This window comes from Stegodyphus dumicola, chromosome 1, assembly GCF_044657685.1.
Source record: "Stegodyphus dumicola isolate Sdum_Otavi_A_Nest chromosome 1, ASM4465768v1".
Lineage (NCBI taxonomy): Eukaryota > Metazoa > Arthropoda > Arachnida > Araneae > Eresidae > Stegodyphus > Stegodyphus dumicola.
In genome coordinates, this window is record NC_140768.1 from 73,911,086 (window position 1) to 73,935,906 (window position 24,821).

A 24,821-nucleotide genomic window follows, 5' to 3' on the forward strand; every position below is an offset into this window, starting at 1 on the left:
CTACAAGGTAGCATAACAATTCTAATTGATCGGATAGTATTAATCAACAGTAACAACGAATAAGTCACACTATTCACTAGTTTGTTTACATTAATCAAGAGATAGTGGTGCATGATGTCAAAGTTAGTCAACAGTATAAAATCTTGACTAAACTTTTAAATATTTTTCAAAATTAAATAAAATTTTATATCACGTTTTTTTTTAAATAAAACGAAGTTTTCTAAAACACTCTTGGAAATATTTTATACTCAATCGTGTTTTTTTATTCCAGCTCATTTCATTCTTGGAGCCATCCGCATGCTGATGATGGACGTCCCAAGCCCTACAACCCAAGGAGAGTCAGTAGAGTTGATTTGCAGCTATGAGCTGGACGAAGACAAGCTCTATTCTGTCAAGTGGTACAAAGATGATATCGAGTTCTACAGGTATGTCCCAAATGACTGGCCACCGGGGCAGTTCCTTCCTCTGCAAGGAGTGCGAGTTGATGTAAGTACAATCCCTTCTTTGGTAAAGAAATTCAGAATTTCCGTCATCTTCTATTGCACCATAAACGAAAATTATTATGATTTCGAATAAATTCTTTATTTGGTAACACAGTACATCCTAATACGAATCCTTTATTCACAGTATTCTCAGCAATTAACATTTCTGACCATGCTTGAATACCTGTCTCTATAATGACTGTCCCAGTCAGTTTCAAGCCATACAAGTAGTCGAGTGATTAAGACCACTAAATACTGGTAGTTCGACCTGGTTTCGAAACCTGGCGAACAAAATGCCTGCATGGTTGGATTTTGAAATTTTCTCCATGCATAATGTTAATACGAGCCAGTACTATTGAGATTTCCATACTGAACTGTTTTAATGAAATTATTTTCTTTCCTAAAGTGCCTTACAAATATTAAAAAGTAACGGAATATATGAGAGATCATTATCAAGACACGTATTGAGTGAACACAACCATAATATCAAAAGCCTTTACTCTATTTAAAATTTCTTTCTGCAAGCTATAGAATTTAATGATTTTTAGTTTTTAATATTTCTACAGACTTTTTTTTTTTACAAATGGCGGGCACTTGCCTATAACGGCATTGGCCACTACTAAGGCCAGAAACGGTAATCATTTTATTATAGAGGCACCTAATAGGCGGCCACCGTTACCTCCTATGAAGGGACATACAATTTTACATCTAATGCCTTCTCCTGGATCCGAACACGGACCCTTTGGTATAGCAGTCAGGCTCCCCTAACCACTATATCGTCTGGGCAGCTATTTCTACTTTACTATTTCTTTTTAATTAATATTTCTATAAACATATAGAATACATACTTAATATTCAGATACTTTAAATTATTTTTATTTTATGAGATAATAAATAACTTACTTTAAATTTCCATAGAAATAAAAATTGTTAAGCAAATACTTATAGTTTAAACCTAGCATTTGTGCCACGCAAGATGCAACAATATAAATAATTTTAAATGAGGTTTTTTTTAATATATTAAATTCATGATGTTTTTAGTACGCTACCTTAATGCAATATTTATTAACTCCTATTAACTAACTAACATTATTTTCATATTTAACATTATTTCATTAACATTATTTCATATAGGGAAAGATTTTTATGGGCATGTTTATATTTTTATGCACGTTTTTATTAATAATTACTGTGACTTATACTTCGCTATTGTCTTCAAATGGAAAATCTTTATACTTTTTTGCATGACTTTTTCTTCTGTTCAAGATCTATGATTTCATTATTTTAAAGGCAAATTAAATATGTCGACTGTATTCCTTGCATTTAGGAAATGAGAGGTATAAGTAAAGTACAAGAAAATTTATATTTCTCTTTGTTAATAAGGTATATATGTAATAAATCGTAATGTTATAAAAATAAGAAAAAGATTTAAAATAATCTCGTAAATTTGAAGTTTTAAAAAAAATTTACCGAGTATGTAATCTTTTTCCTATTTTTATAAAATAAAGTTTTATTCCATTATATATAGTATATTTCGAGTTATTGAATTTGAACACAGATCATTGTATTTCGTCAGATTATTTGTATAGTCTGCTTGTTGTACCCAATTTTTATTTAATTAGCGAGAGTGAAGTTTACTGTTTTAAGATGCAGAATAAAAATTTAATACTTAGTAATTTGTATAATCTTGTAATTTAACCACTAAATGCAATTCGAAACCGAAGAAAATTAAATTTTCAGGTGAAAAATAATTTTTATTAATAAATTTTCTTTTGAAGTTACAGTTAAAAATTCAAAAATAGTTCTTGGCAAAAAGCAATAAAATTAGGGAAAATTCAAAACAGTACTTTAATGGAAAAGTGTCTAAAAATACTCTCTTTAACTATGACAGCGAGTTAACAGTTATATTTCTCAAATGTATATCTAAAACAAGTTAATTCAAAGTCCTTAATCAACCTAAATGTAAACTCTAACCTAAACCTTGTAAAGCTTTTGTAAGTAATTAAATATATTTTAATTAAAAGGTATAAAGCTTTCTGTTGTTGATATTCTTCTAAAATCTATTTAAGATTTTAGGAAACATGTGGGAAGATAAACATAGGTCTGCTAATTTTTAATTTTAACAATAGTTAAATGGAAATCACATCAGGAGGATAATACGCTGTTAGTTGTAACAGTTTTAAGTTATATTCTTATTAATATATGAAACGAAAATTAATATTTCTTCATAAATTGCTTACTTTTTAACCGGTCTAATGTTTTTGTACCCAGTAAAAGAGTCCCAAAAATTTCAAACTCTTAGATCAACAAGATTTAGTGCAAGAGTTGCTTTGTAAGTGCCGTTGATATTTACGAAATTCAGTGTTGCTTAAAATATGCACACACCCAATGAATGAGTTTTATATACGTAGATTAAAAAAATTAAAAACATTGAAAAATTGTGTGTTGAATCTTACAGTTTTGTTCTCTAATTATTCCTTATATTATTTTTAATAACATTATGCCAATCGTAGTTCAAGTGACCCATAATTAAAACAAACGCAAATGGGGATAATGTGGTTAACGGATAGGAAAATGCTCAGAATTTCCTATTTTCCGTCAAGTTTTTCCTTTTTTTATTTATTATGCGCACTATATAAAAAGGTGCACTATATATTAATCACTATATAAAAAGGAAAGAGGACTTTTTAAGCGAAACAGGCTCGCATCTACGTTACACGTGGGAAAAAAAGAAAACGCCCATGCAGCCCGCCCATTCGCCGGACCCTGAGACCCGCACCGAACTACCAGCATTCAGCGGCTTTTATTGTTCAGCCGCTAGTGGAGCTTCCAGCATCTTTGTCTAATTGTCTAAAAGAAAACTATTTCACGATTTGCAAAGTTTCTTCTAATGCTCGTATAATAAAAAAGCGTAAAAGCAAGTTAACACAAAGAAGTCTTTAAATGCAATTTTATTTTTAAGTTATGGAAATGCATTTCTAGGAAAAATAAATTATGATAATTTCTACCATTTCTCAAAGTTCAGAAACAACAGAACATTTCTGGAAGTTTAATACAAAACTCTGCTGTTGCTAAAATAGCTAAAACAAGAATTTCTTATAATTACAAACATTTTAAAAATATTTCCTCAAAATTAATACCGTTATAACATGATAACGATCATCTTATGCTGTTAAAAATGAAGCTTCCGTCACTTTATCTGAATAGAAACACCTCAAGTTAAATTCCACCTTCTTAATTTTTACTCGCTTCAGCTAGCCTTTTATGACACGGCTCAAGATATATCACTTTAGACTATTAAATGTCTTAAATTTTCCAACCTTCTACCCAAACAAATTGGGAGAAACAATCTAGGGCAGAGTTGGTGCTGTTAACAATCTTTCAAGCGCACCTCTGCTATCATAACTCAGAAAATAAAGTACCGCTTGTTCTTGTTTTGAAAACCTCGGAGAACTCCAGTTAATGGCTCTTTCGAACTACAAAGCTTCAGGCATTAATTGAGATGCCTTGAGGATATGGCGCACTTTATGGATTTGTTTGTGTATGTAGTCCTTCACGGGATGCAACAAATGGATCTGCGTTCTTTCAATGACTGACTACTCTAAGATAGAGGAAATTTTGTAATTAAAGATCTTCAGAAGGAACTACAAGATTTTGCTTTTCTTCAAATATGCAACGTTTCTTGGCTTGATTCTACTCGTTTAATTTATCTACTGACTGAATAAACTGATTATAATCTTGTATATGAAGGAGAAACTTTTATACATTCTATAAGACTTTCGAGGGAATTCTTATTCAATATGATATAAAACAGAGGCTTTTATACACATGAGGGTCAATAAAAGGCGTGCTTGGTCGCATAATGCACTTTTTTCAAACAAAAGTTTGGAAACTGTCTTGAAATAATAAAATAGTTATTAAGGCTATATTTATTTCTACTTTACTTTTTATGATGAATTTTGCAAGCAGGCCAACATCAAGAACAACTACTTGAATAAAGGAAGATTTCGTAGGATGACAAATTAATGAGACTACAATGGATGCTCAGAGGATGAAGCAAATTTACTGGTTTTCAACTGAATTCTATCAGAAATAAACATCATCGCTAACAGGTGACAGTGGCAGAAAGACGGGATATGGCTGCTATGATAGCTAGGCAGGCTTGATCCTGCCTCGTTGTACTTCGAACTACGCTACTTAATACGAATATTTTGGCATTACTGCTGTATTGGAAATGTGCTGCACTAATAAATAGCTGTGATAATTAGAGATGATGTAGGTAAATGGAAAATGAAAACTATGCATTATGCATTTTACATTTTTTGAAGATAAGAATCTGAGTTTTATTTAGAATAAATGTACATGATTTTATTATCGTGATTATGAGACTATTCTTTAAAGTACGCATCTACATTATGCTTGTTAATTTGTATCAGGAAGCCTTAAATCCGGGATGGCAAACCTTTATACATCTAAGCGCCAATTTTTGAAGAAAAGTATTTAATATGGTCGTGACGTGTCAACATGCATTGTTAACTTTGTGATTAGTGAGTAAAAAATAAATATTTCTACATTAATACTCTTTAATTGCAACCAGAAACAGACATTTATACAGTAGTAAGAACATTAACCGCTTTTATGTTTATTTAATAAAGAAAAAATATATGCGATTTCTGTTGTTGCAAATTAGATAACAAATAATTTATTATTAGGTTCATATTTTATTTTTAGCAGAATACAAGCTGGATTGGAGTCATCTGAAAAACGGTTTCTAAGAGCATTTTTAACGTTATTATTTTCTGAAATTAATGACTCAACAGCATAGATAGATGAAAATACTGTCGAAATAGCAAGCGTAAATTTCTTGAGACAGCTACATGAGATTGGACAGGAAATTCACGTTTCATTAACGTCTAGGAAATCTTGTCGGTCTCAGCATTATAATAATAAATATTCATTTTTGCATTATTACTAGAGCCTTCCAGCAACCGAGTGGTAAAGCCACTGAACACTGTTAATTTCGACCTGGGTTCGATTCCAGGTAAATGGGCTGGGTGCATGAGCGTTTTCTTGTTGTTTCCTACGCGTAACGTGTATAAAAGCCAATTTCTCTTAGAAAGTCATTCATGAAGGCATCCCTTCCCTTAGGCATATAGCCGTAGTGTGCTTTACCGTAATATCAATAAACCAAACTGCATTATCATTAAAATTTCACTTTGCATTATTTAGTGCTAATTATTTTCAGAAATAAACAAAAACGTTAAAGATGGAGTAGAGAGTTTATTTAATAATAAAGTGTAGTTAAAAAATCATTCAAATTCTGTAAACATCGTTGTTAGTTAATAAAGGTTCTTTCTTTAAAACATAAACTGGAGTGGATTGGGCTAATCATTGCAAAAAATTATACTGTTTCGTACCTAAAGAAGGACACTTTCAAGGAAAACTTTACTGAAGCAAATGAACTTGTATTTGCTTCGTTCATCGGAAAGTACTTAAACCAGTCCATTCAACGCTGACAACTGAATGCGAAACTAATTTCCAACATTTTATGACTTTCACTATTCATTCTACGCTACAGAACCGCAGAACGATGGAACTGATAAATCACGTTTCGCCACCTAGTTTGCAGTTAGGCCTCAACTAATGTTTCCTACACTAATGATTTTGGGCTGACTGTGAAGTTTTTAAGTAATGAATCGGACTCAAAATCTGATCCATGACTCGGACTCAACAGTTAAACTGCTCTAACTGAGTATCCTTAACGCTGATGAATGAGATGATATTCTACTCAAGACTTTGCTTCTACTTTCATAGCATTAACTCGATGAAAGTTTTCTCTGCTGTTCGTATGAGAAAATTATCATTCTAAATGAAAGATAAGATAGGTTGAAGAATTAACTGCTCTTGTTCAGAGATATTTCTATGGTAATGTACACAATTACGTGTATGAAAATTAAGCTGCTTATTTGACACTGGCTGATTTTGATAGGACCATACCGAGTATAATACATGAGAGCTTCAGTGAAGAGTTAATTAGTTACATGAAAGATTTCCAAAGGATTTTGATCAATGACAGAAATGTATTTTTTGCTATTATTTGCTTTATTATGTAGATCTATTCTCAATTCCCAAGTTGGAAATTTACATATATTTTCTTACAGTTCTGTAGCAAAACATTTTTATTTCAAAGTTTAATATTTAATAAACTCGTCATTTCAGTGTAAGCCTCAGGAAAGCTGTATTCAGAACTGAATGCTAACATAAAATGAATAATTCACGAATTAAACCCCATCACAGCCCCAAAAAGCTTTTAACTCGAGACAGTGAGCAGGTGGTCCCAGACGATAATGAATAACTCTTTTCACCACCTCTTTCCTAACCACTACTTGAAATAACAGCTTCTTTCCCTAGATAGATGTTTGAAGTAACCTGAAATAACAGCATATACTATACAAAAACACCCATGCCTCTATCTAGAAAGCCTACAGCAAGCTTAAGTTTTTTTAGTTAGGTTTTGAGTATAAGAGCGCAGAAGCATAAAAAACATAAAAGCATGAGGAAAAGTTAAACCCAAGAAATAAATTTAATGCGTTTAAGTCGTTATTCTAATCGATTTCTCAACATGAGTTAGAGCCCATGAATAAGATAAAAATAGTTAGAGGAAAACATATATGCGTAACGTATAAAGGTTTACACCTTATCCTGGCCGCAATATAATTGGACTTTATTTCGCTGAAAATTCATCTTATGAAATGCATAAAAATATAACTAACATAATCCAACAATCTGCAAAGAATAAAGCTCAATTCAAAAAAGTGTTTTCACCGTTTCCAAAATTGTTTCCTTATAAAAATAATTACAATTAGAAATTAATTAAATCATTAAAACTATCAATATTATTATTGTATTGCTGTACAAAACATAGAGCTTATTTCTTCTTCAATACTGGCTCAGTCATTCATTTCTCGTTACAACCTAATTCAGTAATTAAATTGTTAGCAATTTCTGTGAATGGATAGCAATGCCATTTAAGCCCTAATTCTCTTATATAAACAAAAAGCGTAGAAAACTTTAGAGAAGTTAAACAGTTTTCGATGTTTCGTTCTGTCTAAATATATATATATATGTAAGAAAAATAAAGAATACGTAAAAGATCAAATTAGCAACGTAAATTAATTTCTCTAAAATAAAAAAATAGTAACTCTTATTTTCACTGAGTCATTTCGAGACTAATCCATGTGATATGACTATTAAATAATTCTAATATTGTAAATAGAACTAAAACAGCCAATAGCAATTTTAATTTTATAGCAATATTAATTATCCAATCAAAATGCCCTGAGAACCAAAACTATCTCAGTCTGAATTAAGATTTCACTCTGAACATTACGCACTTGCTTTCTACGCTTTCGCCTAGCTTGACTGCTGTCTGTCTGCTCCTTCTTTCTTACTGCAAATTTATCTGAAATGTATACTTTTTCGAAAATGCACAATTAATGAGCCAACTTGTTTGTGGCCGCAATAAGATTGCTGAAATAAAATGAAGATTTAATATGCATTTGCCTCCAATTTCCTATTCCTTATGGATTAACACTTCTCGCCATCAAATTCCTGCTGGTCATTACTTCTGAGTTTGATTTTGACACACACACACACACATATATATATATATATGACATAATAAAAGCAAGGAAAGGAAGTCAGAACACTGTTGATGCATAGTTATGCTATATTGAAGAGGAAGTATTCTGATTGCGTCGTAAGTTAATGTGTTGACTTCGTAAATTAAACTTGGCAGTCGAGGCGAATTTAATTCTATTTTTATTTCCAATTGACATTATGTGGCCACAGATCACTTGGCACCCTAATCGTCCCTATTCAAGAACATTTATATTATTGATATTATTGCAATAGGAAGCAGCGTAGCGAAATTGCGTCCAAGCACAGCACAGACAGAAGCTGAAGTGCGTAGTTATGAAAGATGGAAGCAAGCGAAGAAAAAAGTTTTAGTTTACAGTGGTAGTTTCAGTTCCCAATTATTACGTCATCAGAGCTGCGCAGGCCATAGAATGATCTAGAGATGACGCAATCCAGAGACGTTAATGCGAATTTTAGAATAGAGAGAGAGAATTAATATTTTACCGTTAGTTTAAATTATAATTTTGATTCACATATTTTTTATCTTACATATGCATATAGTATCTATAGTTGTTGTGCGTGCATATATATCGCATGTTTTTTATGTTTATTTGCTTCTTAACAATTATAGCAAAATGCTTAAAGTTAAGAAAATTTCTAACATATTAAAATTAACAGAACAGGAAACATATTAAAATAGAAAATCAGGTCTCAACAGCTGAACTTCTCCAACTGGAGCATCTTTAACGCTGATGAATTAAAAGATATTCTACTGAAGACTTTACTTCTTTTTTCATGGCATTGATTCGGTGAATATTCTCTCTGCTGTTCCCATAATAAAACTATCATTCGAACAGCGTAAAGACATGGATCATTATTTCGAAATAAATTTAGGACTGAAACTGAAGCTTTTAAATGCTGAACAGTTTAGTCATATACAAACTAAAACTATCAAGTACAAATTAATGTTTTAAATTTTAAATGAAAGAAATTGTATCGAATTAGGAAGAAAGATAGGGGATATTAGCTACAATTTCGATACAATTTCTTTCTATGTGTAAACTAAGGATCTTCCAAAGCACATCACCATTCCCCACAAGAACTCAATCAAACTCTGAAAGAATTCGATTTTCTTTTAAAACTAGAACAGACTGATGCCTGATCCTTGTTGATCTGAAAAATATTCTTTTTGTCGAAGAGTTTACAATATTCCACTATTCAAAATAATGAACCGATAATTTTGGAAGAGCGCGAAATCAACATATCCAAATACTAAAATTATATAAATATGCAAGTCTTGCCCTATAAGCGTAATTTACATATTTACATATTAATTATTTACGTGGGAAGTTGATGAGACACATCTTGTTTCAAATACGAAACTGACATCAACTTCTAACGTTTTTTTACGGTCCTTATCGTTGTCCCTATTAATTGAAATAGTTTCAAATAAATTGGTGCGTAAGAAAGAAGCTAGCTTTCGCGAACGTTGAATGACAGGCAAACGCTCTAACACATTTAAAGGCCTATAGCATCAGCATATATGTATTAAATAAACATTATCCCCGTTTTCAGAAATTTTTCATTTACACAGAATCTTTCTTTTGTGGCCTTTTTCTGAGGATACTCTGAAAAATCGCACATAATGTTTATTTGTTTTGATACAACCGAATTTTTTCTATTAAAAACCATTCGGTAATTATTCGGAAGCGTTTAATTGTTAGAAATATAATAGCTAAAAGCATCGTTTTTCCCTTTTCTTTTTAAAGTGGGGTGGGGGGGTAACTCTGTTTTTCCCTTTTCTTTTTTTCTTTTCCTTTCTTGTGGAGGCTTAACTCTAACTCCATAATGGAAAGCAACAACTGAACGGATTATATACACTCTGGTAGTACTAAACGCGAGGAGGTAAAGGTCCCTCCTCATCAGGCGAAAGAAATACCTAGAAAGAAGAAAAATAAAGGGAAGGAGTCTCAGAAACACGTGGTCCTTATCAGCACTGCACGAAGTTATCATTATCATTCGAAGTTCAGATTTTGAACGTGAAGGTGCAGTTGCCCCTCGCTCCCTATTTTTAACTTCGCTAATTTTTCTTGTCCTTTGTGTTACATGATGGATCAGATAGCCTGGCTCAGTAAAAGTAGGCGGCCAGTGTAACTCTGATTAAAAATCCGGTTAGAACCACGTGCAGTGCTGATAAGGACCACGTGTTTCTGAGACTCCTTCCCCTTTATTTTTCTTCTTTCTAGGTATTTCTTTCTCCTGATGAGGAGGGACCTTTAGCTGCCCGCGAAATCGATTGAGTGTTTCAATATACTTACGCTAAATACAAGGTTGTTTTTACGATTTTGATTGTCACATTAGCGTGTTTCTCTTCTAGTCTAGTTTGTGCTATCAACCGGCATTTTCGAGAATGTTTTACTGTTTATTGTTTTACCACGTGCACCATTTTATTTACTCCTTTCCACGGGGCTATTAGTTTTTCGGATTTGGTTTATGCTATCAACTGGCATTTTCGAGGAAATTCTACTTTATATCGGTTTACCACGTGCACGATTTTCACTTTCGTTGCTTCTTTCCACGTGGCTATTGTTTTTCAGTATTGGATGTTTCTCTCCTTTTGGAATGTTTTTGTCATATGTTGATGAAAATCATTATTTATTGGTGTTTTTTTCATGTTATAAGTAATTCCTTTTTTGGACGTTCGAAATTATATTTCTTTTCTTCACTGGTTTCTTACTTGTACCCTTTTCACAATATGTCCACTGACAGGAACCGATTTTGTAAGTTACGCCTTAAGCGTACGAAATTCTTGAATCATCTACAGTTTCTACTTAAATGCAAACATCAAAATATCATTCCCAAATTTATACATGTGGGAAATGTAGCCTTAAAGCTTCCGTTCACGTTTCAAAAATTTTGCATAAATTCAAATTGGCACTTCTTCGTCATATTATAAGGGACACGCGCAAACGTTTATCTAAAATTGAATTTGAATTATATTACCTCCATTTAAAAATTGCTAATTCAACTGAGATATTTCCTCATCGAAGGAAATCTTTTGGACATACATCCTGATCTAGAACCGATACCGTTTGTCAACGGCATAAAAATGTGCTTATTTCTAACTTCCTTAAGCTCACACACCAGTCGGATAGTCTCACTTATCTAGCTAATCTTCTCACTGTAAAGGTTAACCCCATCGTTAATATCTCCAATAGGAATCTTTTGGAGGATCAGTTAAAAGTATTAAAATATAATTTCAACTTTTCAAAGACATCTAAACCTTCAGTTCTTCAAATCATCGCCCCTATAGAGAAAGCCTTTAAATTCTCCAAAATTTCGGAAACGCAGAAGGATGCAATCCGCCACCTAATTATTCATAATGTTAATTTTAACAACAAATCTTTGGGTTCGAATCTTAGTAAAAAGGAAAATGATATCTTACGTGAAATTCATTCTGATACTAATATCATTATCTCTAAAGCTGATAAGGGCGGACAAATCGTTGTTATGGACAAACACACATATATTACTGGAGTCTCTAAACTGATAAATGAATGTCCATACTGCTCGATCCCTAAAGATCTTTCAACTTCAGACCTCACGAAAGTTAAAAGTGCTATCAAATCTTCTCATATTCTGCCAACGCAGTTGAAGAAATCACTTATTCCACCTATTACTAATTGCGCTAGGCTTTATGCTCTTCCAAAAGTCCACAAAACCGGTATTCCTTTTCGACCAATTGTTTCCAGCATAGGTACTGCTTCATATCCTTTGGCCAAATATTTAGTTTCCAGATTTTCTCCTTTACTTGCTAACAATATTCACACTGTAAAAAATTCTGTTGAAGTCATTGATAAACTTAAAAATATTTCTCCACTTCGTTCCATTATGGTTTCATTTGATGTCAAATCACTGTTTATTAATGTTCCGGTCGAAGGAGCACTAAATTATCTTGAAACTAGGCTTCGGGAATTTCACTTCACACATACTGAAATTAATGAGATGGTTTCGCTTACTAAAGTCTCTCTGAGTCAAACCCACTTTGTTTCCCAAAATGAATATTTTCGTCAAGTTGAAGGATTGGCTATGGGTATTCCTCTGAGTCCGGTACTTGCTGACATTGATATGCACTATTTTCAGATGAAATTATTTGATAAACTATCTTTTCGTCTTTGGATTCGGTATGTTAACGACACTTTCGCGCTTTTTGACGGTTATAAAGAGGATTTATTCGAGATTCTATCTATTATGAATTCAATTGATCCAGCCATCCAATTCACTCTTGAAATTGAATCCAACAATTCCCTCCCGTTCCTTGATATTCTTATAATCCGCAATGAAACTGATTTTAGCACTACTGTGTACCGTAAACCCTTTGCAGTTTGTTTACCACCCCATGCCAAGTCATGCCACCCTGTTAAGCAAAAAGTGGTTTCTTTTTACTAGTATGTATTCCGCGCGCTTAAAGTTTGTTCCTCTGAATCTTTGCTTACGAATGAACTTAATTATTTGAGAGCAGTTGCGATTGACCGTGGATTTTCTCCCGTGATTATTGATAAAGCCGTTAAAAGATTTTCAGATTCCCATCAAAGAAGACATTCCACTATTAGAAATAATATTAATGACCTTGTCGTGCTTCCATTTTATCCTTCTGTTAGCTGTATAATTGCACGGATTCTCCAGAAATTCAATTTTCAAGTCGGTTTCTCCCCTATTAATAAAATTCACCCTTCGATTCTAAAAGATTGTGTTTCTGTCTTGAATTATTGGGGAATTTATAGTATATCTTGTCAGTGTGGTTTAAGATATATTGGCCAAACAAAAAGAGCGTTGAAGTTTCGTTTCAAGGAACATGAATCTTATGTCAGTAAAGGCGAAATTAACAAGTCTTCAATAGCGTATCATAGTTGGACATTTAACCATAATTTTGACTTTGGGTCTGCAAAAATTATCCAAAAGGCTTCTTCCATAGGTGAATTGGATTTTCTTGAGGCTTTTCATATTCACAAAGATTTAGCATGTTTAGTTAATGATTTTAAGTCCAATCCAGTCCTTCCTAATACGTTTAAAATTCTACTATCTTAATTCAGTTACTATTTTTGCCGATAGATGGCGTTACCTCCTCTCGTTTGGTACTACCAGAGGGTATAAAAATCCGTTCAGTGGTTGCTTTCCATTATTCGAAGTTCATATTTTGAGCGTGAAGGTGCAGTTGCCCCTCGCTCCCTATTTTTAACTTCGCTAATTTTTCTTGCCCTTTGTGTTACATGTTTGATCAGATAGCCTGGCTCAGTAAAAGTGGGCGGCCAGTGTAACTCTGATTGAAAATCCGGTTATAACCACGTGCAGTGCTGATAAGGACCACATGTTTCTGAGACTCCTTCCCCTTTATTTTTCTTCTTTCTAGGTATTTCTTTCTCCTGATGAGGAGGGACCTTTAGCTGCCCGCGAAATCGATTGAGTGTTTCAATATACTTACGCTAAATACAAGATTGTTTTTACGATTTTGATTGTCACATTAGCGTGTTTCTCTTCTTGTCGAGAAAAGTCTAATTTATCATCTGCTTGCACCTGATCATATTTCCGATTTCGTATTTTTAGTGATGTTTCATATCTTAGCTTCAGTTATAGCTACCTGAATTGCTTGGAGCACTCCCCGAAACTCTGAGGTTCAAGTGAACCATCATGTTGTGAATTCCAGCCCAGTTAAAATATTTTTGGATTTTTCAGCTGAAAAGAAATGCTTTGTTCTTTCTATAATTCTGTAACTAAGCAGAAATCTGTTAATATAAAAATTATGAAATCTTTACATGTAACGAATAATAATTTTACCGTGTTATAATATTATAAATGAAATATATATTTTTATTAAATTACATATTAGTTACTTTAATTACATAATTAATTAATTAATTTTTTACCGTACCTATAAAGAGATAAACTGTTTTTCCTCTTTCATATACTTAAAATATGGATTTAATTATCAGCAATATGTGTTATACTTTATGCTATGTATGAAGTAGTAATTGCGTCATTTTTCTTCTTTTATATTTTTTATATTACTGAGTGATTATATATATGAAAAATAAGCTGGAATATAAATTGCCCTTTTTTGTCTGTAAAGGGTACTCTTTTATTATCAGGACCGGATTCAGAAGTGTATGTATATATGCACATGTGTATTTATGTATGTGCATATATGTAAGAAAAATAAAGAATATGTAAAAGATTAAATTAGCACAGAAAACTAATTTCCTTCTGTATTCTAAAAATAGTAACTTCTATTTGCACTGCGTCATTTCGAGAAAAATCTATGTCATATGACTCTCACATAATTTTGATGATGTAAATGAAACTAAAACAGCCAATAGTAATTTTACAGCAATATTAACCATTCAAACCATCCAATCAAAATGTTTTGAGAACCAAAATTAACGCAGTCTGATTTAAGATTTTACTCTAAACTTTCAACGCTTTGGCCTAGCTGCATGTTGTCTGTCGGCTCCTTCTATCTTACTGCAAATTTATCAAAAATGAAACCTCTTGTAATAGGCACAATTAATGTGTTAACGTGATTGTGGCCACAACATGTTTACTGAAATAAAAGTTCAATTAAATATACCCTGACTGCCAAATTTCTTACTCATTGTGAATCGGCGTTTTTAAATTCTACGACATCGAAATTCTAGCTGTTCATTGTGGATACAACCACTTGCGTTCTACTACAGAATCTATTACATATATATATGTGGGTACACGAACAAATACACATGTACACTGCTCAAAAAAAAAACAATGGGACAGTACTATATCTCCCGTTCTACTGGGCCGATTGACAAAATTCAAACTGCGTTTTTCATGTCTCGAAAGCGCGACTTAGGATATATATTAGATTTATATATAGCACTATTCTAACATAGGTATTTTGACACAAAATCGGACTTTTTCTGAAATAACATACCAATTTTTTTCCGTATTTCGATTCTACGTCTCAAATTATGCCAGAATACCAAGTTTTGTAAAAATCGTACGAGTAGTTTTTAAAATATTAGCTCTCAATGTTAATTGAATTTGGCAAATATTTATTAATATCTCTTTTTTTATTAAACTTTTTTGATTTTTTCTCTCACATTTCGAAATTTAGGTTCATTCCAAATAAAATTTATCCATTTTTTGTATTTTATTTTTTAAATTTCTATTTTTAAATAATTTTTATAAATTTTTCGAAAAGAATTTTGAATTATGACCTATAAAAGTTTTACCATCATCTTAAAGCAGGTGTATTTTTAAGCATATCTGCAAAAAATTAGACTTTTTTATTCAAAATTTTCTAAGATATACACGAATTTACATATTTTCGAGTTTTGAAATTTGGCATCTTTTTTTTGAGCGATAATAACGCCAAATGTTGTCTATGGTGCAATGGTCCAAATGTAATATATGGATTTTTGTTACAGTGAATTGCCACAGCTATTTTTAACCTTAAATTTCAAGTAAGATTTTACGAAGAATTAATTATATAACATTTTTTACCTCAATGAAGCGTAATAAATATTTATTAATACTATATGAAAAGCTATTTTTTTTAAATTATAGATGATATTATTCAAATTTTTAACTATTTTTTTTTAAATTTCTCCCTATCTTCCTTTTTTTAAAAAAAAAAATAAGAGTAAATTTTTACCTTCGGCGTTTTATCGTCTGCTACTTTACTTCGTTTAAATCGAATTGTCTAAAACTGAGAATTTTCGTTTGATATTTATTTGAATTTTATGGCATTAACTGCATAATTTATTTCTAAACAAACTGTTGCTTTTGAAGTGGCTAAAAGAGCGGCTGATACTATCATCCACATTTTTAAAGTATAGTATATTTTTATAGAAACATAATATTTAGAATAATCATTTTTATAAAAGTCAAATTATGATATAAACATACAGCCCTCTAGAGACTGAATTAATGAAAGTTCAATGGTTATGTAGAAATGATCTGCAGCTACTTAATGGCTGGATAAGTCAGCAGATTTTGTGGACAAGTAAGAATAATTCTATAAACTCCACCCAACATTCAGGATTCGATTAACAACGAGGATACGATGTTTATTAAATTAATTTAAGAAATTTTAAAACATAAAAAACCAACTCATTTTTATCCTAAAATGTATTTTTGTGCATAGCGTATTTTCATTATATCCTTAAAATTCTAATTTAGAATGTAATTGTCAAGAACTGAATCCTAATCATCAGTAATATAATAAGTAATTATTACGGTTATTAATAAATCTTTCTTATAAAGTAATTGCAAATATTTCAAAAAACTTTCTGTCTGAATGCAAATATTTTTCTATGCAAATATTTTAAATTTTATATTAATCAAGATTGCACACAATATTATTTATTTGCACTTCAGTTCTTACCGTCAGTTCCAGTAGAAGTTACAAATCAATTATATTTAATTAAGGATTGGATTGGATTATTTAATTATGGCAAAGCACACAAGGGCTATCTGCCTAAAGGAAGGGATGCCTTCGTGGAGGACTTTCTAAGGTAAACTGGCTCGTATACACGTTATACATGGGAAAAACCACGAAAACGCCGATGCGGCCAGCCCGTTCGCGAGATTCGAACCTCGGACCGAACTACCAACGATCAGCGTCTTTACCGCTCGGCCGCTGGTGGGCTATTTAATTAAGGAATGACCATCTAAGTTTAGAAACAGCGTACCGTAACAGCAATTCAATTATTGGCGCCGTATCTTTCATGTTACTCCCGATTGGCAAGCTACATGATTTTTAATGAGTATTCGGGTTTTGCTAGTAACTTCCCTAGGAAATCGCGCTTAAACTAGGTTAGTTGGTTATTTGAACATAGAAAGAACATGGGAGCTATTTGATTAAGATGCTTTCATAGAGAACCTTTCTAAAGAGAACCTAGAAAACTACGAAAACCAACCATGCAGCCTGGGTTAGACTTCGCAACAAACAATTAGTATTTAACAATCTTCAAATGCTAGGCAACTGGTGAGGCTCCAATTAAATCTCCAATTTAATATTTTATGTGTAAACATTTAAAATATTGTTGTATTCTTAGACACAAAAAGCAGAATTTAAGTTTTGTTAACTTGTTAGTAAACTACCAAGCCGTAGTGCAAATGAATATTCAATTTCTTTTGCAATAATTGTATTCACTTAATATTCTTGGAATATGAGCTAAAGAAGGAACGTTCTCGGAAGATTAAAGAAGTGTTTAAATACAGTGATATTAAGTTTGTCTTACAAGCTTAGGATCAAAACGATTCTGCAATTGCCCGAGTAGATGGCTTGTAAATGGCTGTGAATTAAGCAGATGACTTACGTTTTCAGTCAGAAAACGTATTCCAAATGTTTTGTATTGCATGACAATGCATCTTTTCATTATTCAATAACCAATCGGAGAAGCGCTTGTGCTCCGAAAATAAGTATGTGTACTCAATTGTCCTGCATGTTCTTCAAATTTGTCTTCTTATGATTTTTTCCTCCCCAAAACTAAAGGCCTCTCAAAGGAAAGTTTTTTGACATTGAAGGGACAAAAGGAGTATGACATCTACTTTTAGAGGCATGTCAAAAACAGATCTCTACAAGCCTTCTCTTCCATTACATGTTGTGCATTCAAACAAATAGTTGCATCAGCGTAAATTCTATAATCTATTTTTTGTTACACTCTTATTACTTTATTAACATACAGTAAATATATACTAAACCTTTTACTTCAGCTTCAGTAATTCGTAATTTTTGACGGAATTGTTGTCGGAACTAGGACTTAGAAGATAAGCCAAATTGAATATTTCGATAATTCAATAAATTCATGGTCGAAGTTTCAATATTTTATTTTCGGAGGGAAGGGAAATTTTTTCAGTTGTGGTCTAATATCCTAAGTATATTTGCTTCGATTCTTTATTTTTTCCATAAAAGCGAAATCTTTCGCATGGTATACATATAACGCATAGCTTCAAATTAAAATTTAATAATATACAGGGTGGTTATAATTAAAATTTCACTTTGAAACGGTCATAAAAGGAAAACTACTGGATCAAATGTTATCAAACTTTGTAACCGTGTAAAGGATGTCATGGGAATTTATTTTCGGCGAAAAAAAGAAAGTTGGAAACCTCACCACCAGGGCAAAATGGCGCTGTATGCAATATTGTTAAACGAAATATGGGTCGGAATCTAACTTAACCTTTTGTTACACGGGTTTAATATGTTGTATACCCTTAAGAATCTTTGAAGTAGGCAAATTACCATTTAAAATCGTTAAATTCGATAAAAATCGAGTGCGCCATCCGTGTAAGTGAGAAATTCGTCCGTGAAAACCACGAATTAGCGATTAGAAAATGTGAGATCACAAATCACTCGCACAAGTGCGTACAATCTGGAAATCGTTTTCTTACAGATCGCTAATTAGTAATTTTTGAAGTCTGAATTCGGCACTAAAACATGAAGATACTGATTCAAAACGCTTTTAATCGATTTGGGCCAAAGAAATCTCTCATGTTATCTATCTAGTTCCATTGCATTCTCCTACTGCATTCGATTGCATAGCAGTCATTCCACACCGTTTAGTGTTGAATGACAGCTAGTATTATAACTGAACCATTTTTCTCTGAAGAGCAGTCGACAGCTGGACTACTGTGATTGCAGCTCACTTAGAGTCAATGTTAAAATGTTTCGTGATACATGAACTGCAGTAACGTGGCATTTTAGATACTACGTTTTTTATGCAGGGCTGGGCCCCACCTCACGTGTGTCGCACAGTTACTTAGGCAACATTTCACGAATAAAAGTCTTATAGGCCAACACTTCCCCTCTTCCCCACCAGACCTCAACCTCTGTGACTCTTGGCTATGGGGTTATCTCAAAAGCACTGTTTATGGTGATAATCTAAACAATTTGGCAGAAATGAAAAATGTGATACACTGACATGTCCGTAACATTCCTCCTGATATGCTAAGAGCTGCTGTTGAGAATGCAGTAACAGGATTTAACTTACTTTCGGAAAATGCTGGACGCTACATTGAACCTGCTTTGTAACACGTTTCGGAAAATATTAAACGCATTTTAAACAGATGTTTTCATGTCTTATTTCATTTAACAATATTGTATACAGCGCCATTTTCGCCCTGGTGGTGAGTTTTTGAACTCTTTTTTTTTCCGCGGAAAATAAATTCCCATAACCTCCTTTACACGATTCCCAAGTTTGATAACATTTGGTCCGGTAGTTTTCCTTTTATGACCATTTCAAATTGGAACTTTAATTATAACCACCATGTAAATTAAACTTTAAAAGTTTGACGGTTTGGTTCAAGTCCCAGCTTTAAAAATATATATTTAAATATAATCTTTTATATTAATCTTCTTAGAAAAAATGTTTTAAGAAGCTAATTTTTCCCCCGCGTTATAGATTGTATAAAAAAACATGATCTTTAATGTGATTTAGATTGTTTCGGCCGATATAAGAATCGGGTTACTCGGTGGTGAAGAATAAACACTGCTGGACTGTTTTATTTCTTTGTCATTTAGCAAAAATTCTTTTAATTAAAATATTTATCCTTTGGACTTTGCTCTATACTTTGTTTATAGTTAAAATGTCTAGAAAATGAAAAGCTGTCTTCAGCTGAAACACAGTTGATGCAATTGATATTTTAAAAAATTGACAAGAATGCAAAATTTATGAAAATTTGCAATCGAAAAATCTTAATTTTCTTGTGTGAGCACTTAAAATAACTGTAGAAGGAAAGAAGAAAATTAGGGAGAAAAGCAAGCAAAAATTTGCATGGAAAATTTGGCTCTTAGACATACCAAGATGTTTCAAAAAGTTGGACGCTTTTGAATATACTTTCAGGTTACTTCAAAGAATTTAGGCGTTCAAAGAGAAAACACTTGGGCGTGTACACCAGCAAATACCATCAATTGAGCTTGTGTTATCAGAAAAGACAAAAACGATATCATTGCAGATTAAAGTGAAGAGCGACTGGTTTTAGACTATATGGTTGTATAAATTTAAATTACGTTATAGAACATCATATCGTACCATAAATGGAGAATCCCATGATTTTCTCAGTCGAATTATTTGAAGATTCAGGAGTTTATCAAGTATTGTATGTGAATGTCACCTAAAGGCGTTTTTTTTCCCTCTTGATGAAACAACGGCCGAACGGTAAAGTCGCTGAACTCTGGTAGTTCGGTCCGAGGTTCAAATCCCGCGAACGGGCTGGCTGCATGGGCGTTTTCGTGGTTTTCCCCATGTGTAACGTGTATGCGAGCCAGTTTTCCTTAGAAAGTCCTCCACGAAGGCATCCCTCCCCTTAGGCAGATAGCCCTAGTGTGCTTTGTCATAATTAAATAAACCAAAACCTCTTGATGAAACCAGTCTTTTCTTTCATCTCATACCTTCAAAATGTTTAGCCTCTAAAGACTGATAAAGACTCTGACCAAATATTAATGAAATAGATTGAATTGGATTATTAAGTTACGTCAAAGCAGGGTTATCTGCCTAAAAGGAAGGATGCCTTTGTGAAGAACTTTCAAAGGAAAACCAGCTGGCATACACGGTACACATGAGAAAATCCACGAAAACACCCATGCAACCAGCCCGTTTACCGGGATTCGAACCCCGGAGTGAACTACCAGTGTTCAGCGACTTCAGTGTTCAGTGTTCAGTGTTCAGCAAGACGTTCGGCCGTTTGTGGGCCTTTATGAAATGGAAGGCGATAACTTTATTTAAAATGATTGTCAGAAATATCAAGATATTTCGTAAAGATGGATGTTTTTTAATATACTTGCGGAATGCCTAAAGAAAAAGAGCAAGAATAAAGTAGAATGCCTGAAGAAAAAGAGAAGAAAAAATAAATTTTTGGGTAAAATTTATTATTTGTATTTTTTTTAAATTTAAAACTTTTTAATCTTATGATATTTGATTCTTACGATTTCAAAAATAAAATATTTGACTAAAATATGAATAACATTTAAGAAACCAAATGTAGGATAAAATTGTGTAAAGCAATGGGCACAATGATAAAACTGTTTAAAGCAGTGTATGCAAGTCATCCTAAGTTAAAATGTCGGTTATACATCTCTCTTATTTATATATATCTTTTCTGAACGGAACATTGAAAGGCGTGTTAACTATGCTTTACTGTATTTCTCTTTTAATATATGCAGTTTTCAAACGCATCATAATCTCGGTTACAAAGTATTCCTCCGAAAGAAACGCAATTCAAATAAATAAAATCAAATTCTGGAAAATTTATTTAAAATGCTCAGTTCGAAGGAATAAATAGAAAATTTTAAAACAATTATCTGAAGAGACAATGTTACACAAACAATTAAAATAAAAGTATAAGAATTTAAAAATTACCTAAAATAATAACTATGACAAAAAATATAGATAAAGAAAACTACTTGAAAAAAAATAAACGCTGCACCTTTATTTACACAGTTCGAATAGGTAAATAGAAATTTTTAAAACAGTTATTCGAAAAAAAAAAACCATGCAACTTAAACAATTAAAATGAAATTCGAAAAAGAAAAAATTACTTAAAATAATAAGTTATAATTAAAAATACAATATAAAGAATATTATTTGGAAAAAAGGAACGATGGTGACTTTTTTTCCTCTCACGGGAAAGGAAACTAGGTTGCCATATATTAAGAAGTTCACCAAGTGAACTATTCTTGGCGCAAACTGACAAAATAGTGCCAAGATAAATTTGTGAATTTCTCCGTAAATTTTGCTCCAAATTTTACAAAATTTCATATTTAGGCGTAATTTGAGTCGTAGAATCGAAATATGTAAAAACATTGGTATGTTATTTCAGAAAAAGTCCGATTTTGTGTCAAAATACCTATGTTAGAATAGTGCTATATATAAATCTAATATATATCCTAAGTCGCGCTTTCGAGACAGGAAGAACGCAGTTTGAATTTTGTCAATCGGCCCAGTAGATCGGGAGATATAGGACTGTCCCATTTTTTTTTTTTTTTTTTTTTTTTTTTTTGAGCAGTGTACATATACATATACATACATACATGAATAGATATATCTATATATGCATGCATTTCTATACCCGGTCCCAATAACAGAACAGTACGCTATAAAGTAATAAATTTATTTCTCATTCGTTCTTTTACTTAAAATGAATGTTCTGATATAGTAAATCCAAAACCAGATACATAAATTATAGACTACAAATTTAAATAGCAAGTTTCTTAAGCAGCGTTTATGATTTGATTTCTCTTTATCAAAACTAATATAAATATAGTAGAATTTTCTCTTTTTTTTCTCGAATTGTTTCATGATATTTTATTTTCATCGCCCTGTTTGCATGCAACTTTCAAACGAATAAAAAGCTGCCATATATTTATTAGTTTGAATTCTCTTTTATTCCATTCATATTTGAATCATTTAACTAGCATATGATAATATATATTAGAATAAAGTTCTAAGAATTGTGAATCCTGTAATGCTGCTGATTATTTTTATCAAAAAGCAACAGCTTAATAAAAGTATGCTGTACCTTTAAATTATGTAAAATACATTATTAATTCAGGTAGTTTTTTTGGACGTTGAAAAATCTTCTTTTGAGCGGATGCTCTAAGGCTGTTCAGCATTTCTGGCGTTTGTACCAGCAATTTCGGTTACATTCAGCAGTTTTATCCTAATAGTGATATTTAATTGGATTGTTTAACGTATCATAAATTTATAACTGTAGTAAAGCTACTGAATATAAATTTATAGAACTATGTCGAAAAACTGTTTTGCAGAAGCATGTTTTAGTAAAAAGAATTACCTGAAAATTATGTATTAAAAAATAAAATGAAGTTTTTAGTATCTAAACTTCAGTTATGTTTCACAATTAATTGCTTTCCTTTCCCGCTTCGTTAATTTAGTTTTACTTTTTTAATTTATAATGTAAGCATTTTCGTATTTAAAATTTTTATTTCCGTTTTTAATCACTGTTACTTTCTGATTACTACTAAGCCTGCTATTTACTATTATGTTTATTATTATCGGAACTTTTTTAATGAATTGCCTGAATAAATAAAATCACCGAAACTTTGTAAATTATTACGTTTGTTGTGAGATGTGTCGAAATTTGTTATTGGATACATCAGTTTTTAACTGTTTGCCTCAGTTTGGTAGCTCAGAGCAACTTAAGAACAAAATCGTCTTGTGGAGACGAATTGCTGTCAAGCAACAGGGTTACGCAGGAGACTTTATTGCATTGCCGAGCAACTTTGTCGCTTTGTGTAGACGACGCTTTTTGTTACGCTATATTAAGAGACTATTTAACCTCCACATGGCCTGAAAAATGGTGTCATTTTACAATCTTTAAAGCAGTCTAGCATATTGTTGATATACAGAGGTGTTGCTATCATAGAGTGGCATAACTATTCCTTAACATAATAAACGGTTTAAATGCAATGTTAATACGTATTAAACGCAATCATATTTCGAATAGTGATAATGATTTCATTATGATTATTTATATCTTCTTGTAATGCTTTAAACTTACTAAAAATATCATTTTGAGGATTATTTGTATACTGAGGTTTTTCTTTTTCACTTAAGTGTTCAGCATTTCATTCTCATCAAATGCTCTCTATTTTTTTCTTCCTGCTGTTCCGTATACTGAAGATCTGTTATGATGGCATTTAAACTAAGTGTCGTGTGCAAAACTCTCAAATTGCTCTTATCACTAGATATTATTACTTTACACAAATGAATGCAACATGCTCCCACATAGAATGTATAGTCAATTACGACAACATAAAATTACCATTCTTGAATATTTAATGCATTTCTCTCTACAGTTACATTTACAAATTATGCACACCTACAAACAACATATAAACTCTACTTATCTGCATACCAAGAATAAACCTAACGCGCTATTCCTAAACTTTAAAACTTTTGGAACTCGAACATCACAAACTCAAGCACAGGGTAACTCATTTTCTCAGTACAAAAAATTAAAAAACTCCCTAATATAATCAGCTGGTTTCATTTCCTACATTATCTTCAAACCGGAATTCAACTCTTAAACTCCAGGCTAAAAAAAAAAAAAAAAAAAAAAAAAAAAAAAAAAAAAAAAAAACTTAAAACTTCTGCCCTACCCTCAGATGCTCTTAAACCCCTGCCCCTGACCTCTTTAGGTACTGATTCAACTCCTCTGACCCCAACGCCTACAGCCCATAGTTTTTGTAAGCATGGTTATTGCTACCGTTGCACCAAACTCACCTTCGCACACGTGAGAGGCATAACGCTATGTATAGAAGAACATTCATACTTATTTTTGGACAATTTGTCCAGTTTGCCGAATAAATTTTAGAAATTTTAAAGAGAGCAACCTATTAAATTTACTACTTTACTTCAACAAACTACTCTCAAATCCAGGTAAACTGCACTTCAGATATCCAAACACTATTTATAAACAAACTTTATTGCACTGCACACTTATATACGAAGATACATTCTCAAACTCCAACTGCGATTGCAATCTTTATGCTTAAAAATATTGTTTGAAATTGCGATCTATTTATATTTTGAAATATGCATGTTCTGAAGCTATTAATAAATAATTCGCACATTAAGATGTGCACGTTATTATATTTCTTTTGTGTAATAGACAGCACTTTTTGTTCTCCATTGTGGACTTACG

The 24,821-nt window shown here is 32.1% G+C and overlaps 1 protein-coding gene across 2 annotated transcripts in view; it reads left to right on the top strand.

Annotated features, from left to right (window-relative positions):
• LOC118194999 (cell adhesion molecule 1-like) overlaps positions 1 to 24,821 on the top strand; it is a 308,441-nt gene that overhangs the window by 218,153 nt on the left and 65,467 nt on the right. For both annotated transcript variants that reach the window (XM_085816246.1, XM_085816247.1), the window contains exon 2: positions 272 to 486. In XM_085816246.1, coding sequence (XP_085672372.1) covers positions 272 to 486 — 215 coding nt within the window. The remainder of the gene's footprint in view (positions 1 to 271; positions 487 to 24,821) is intronic.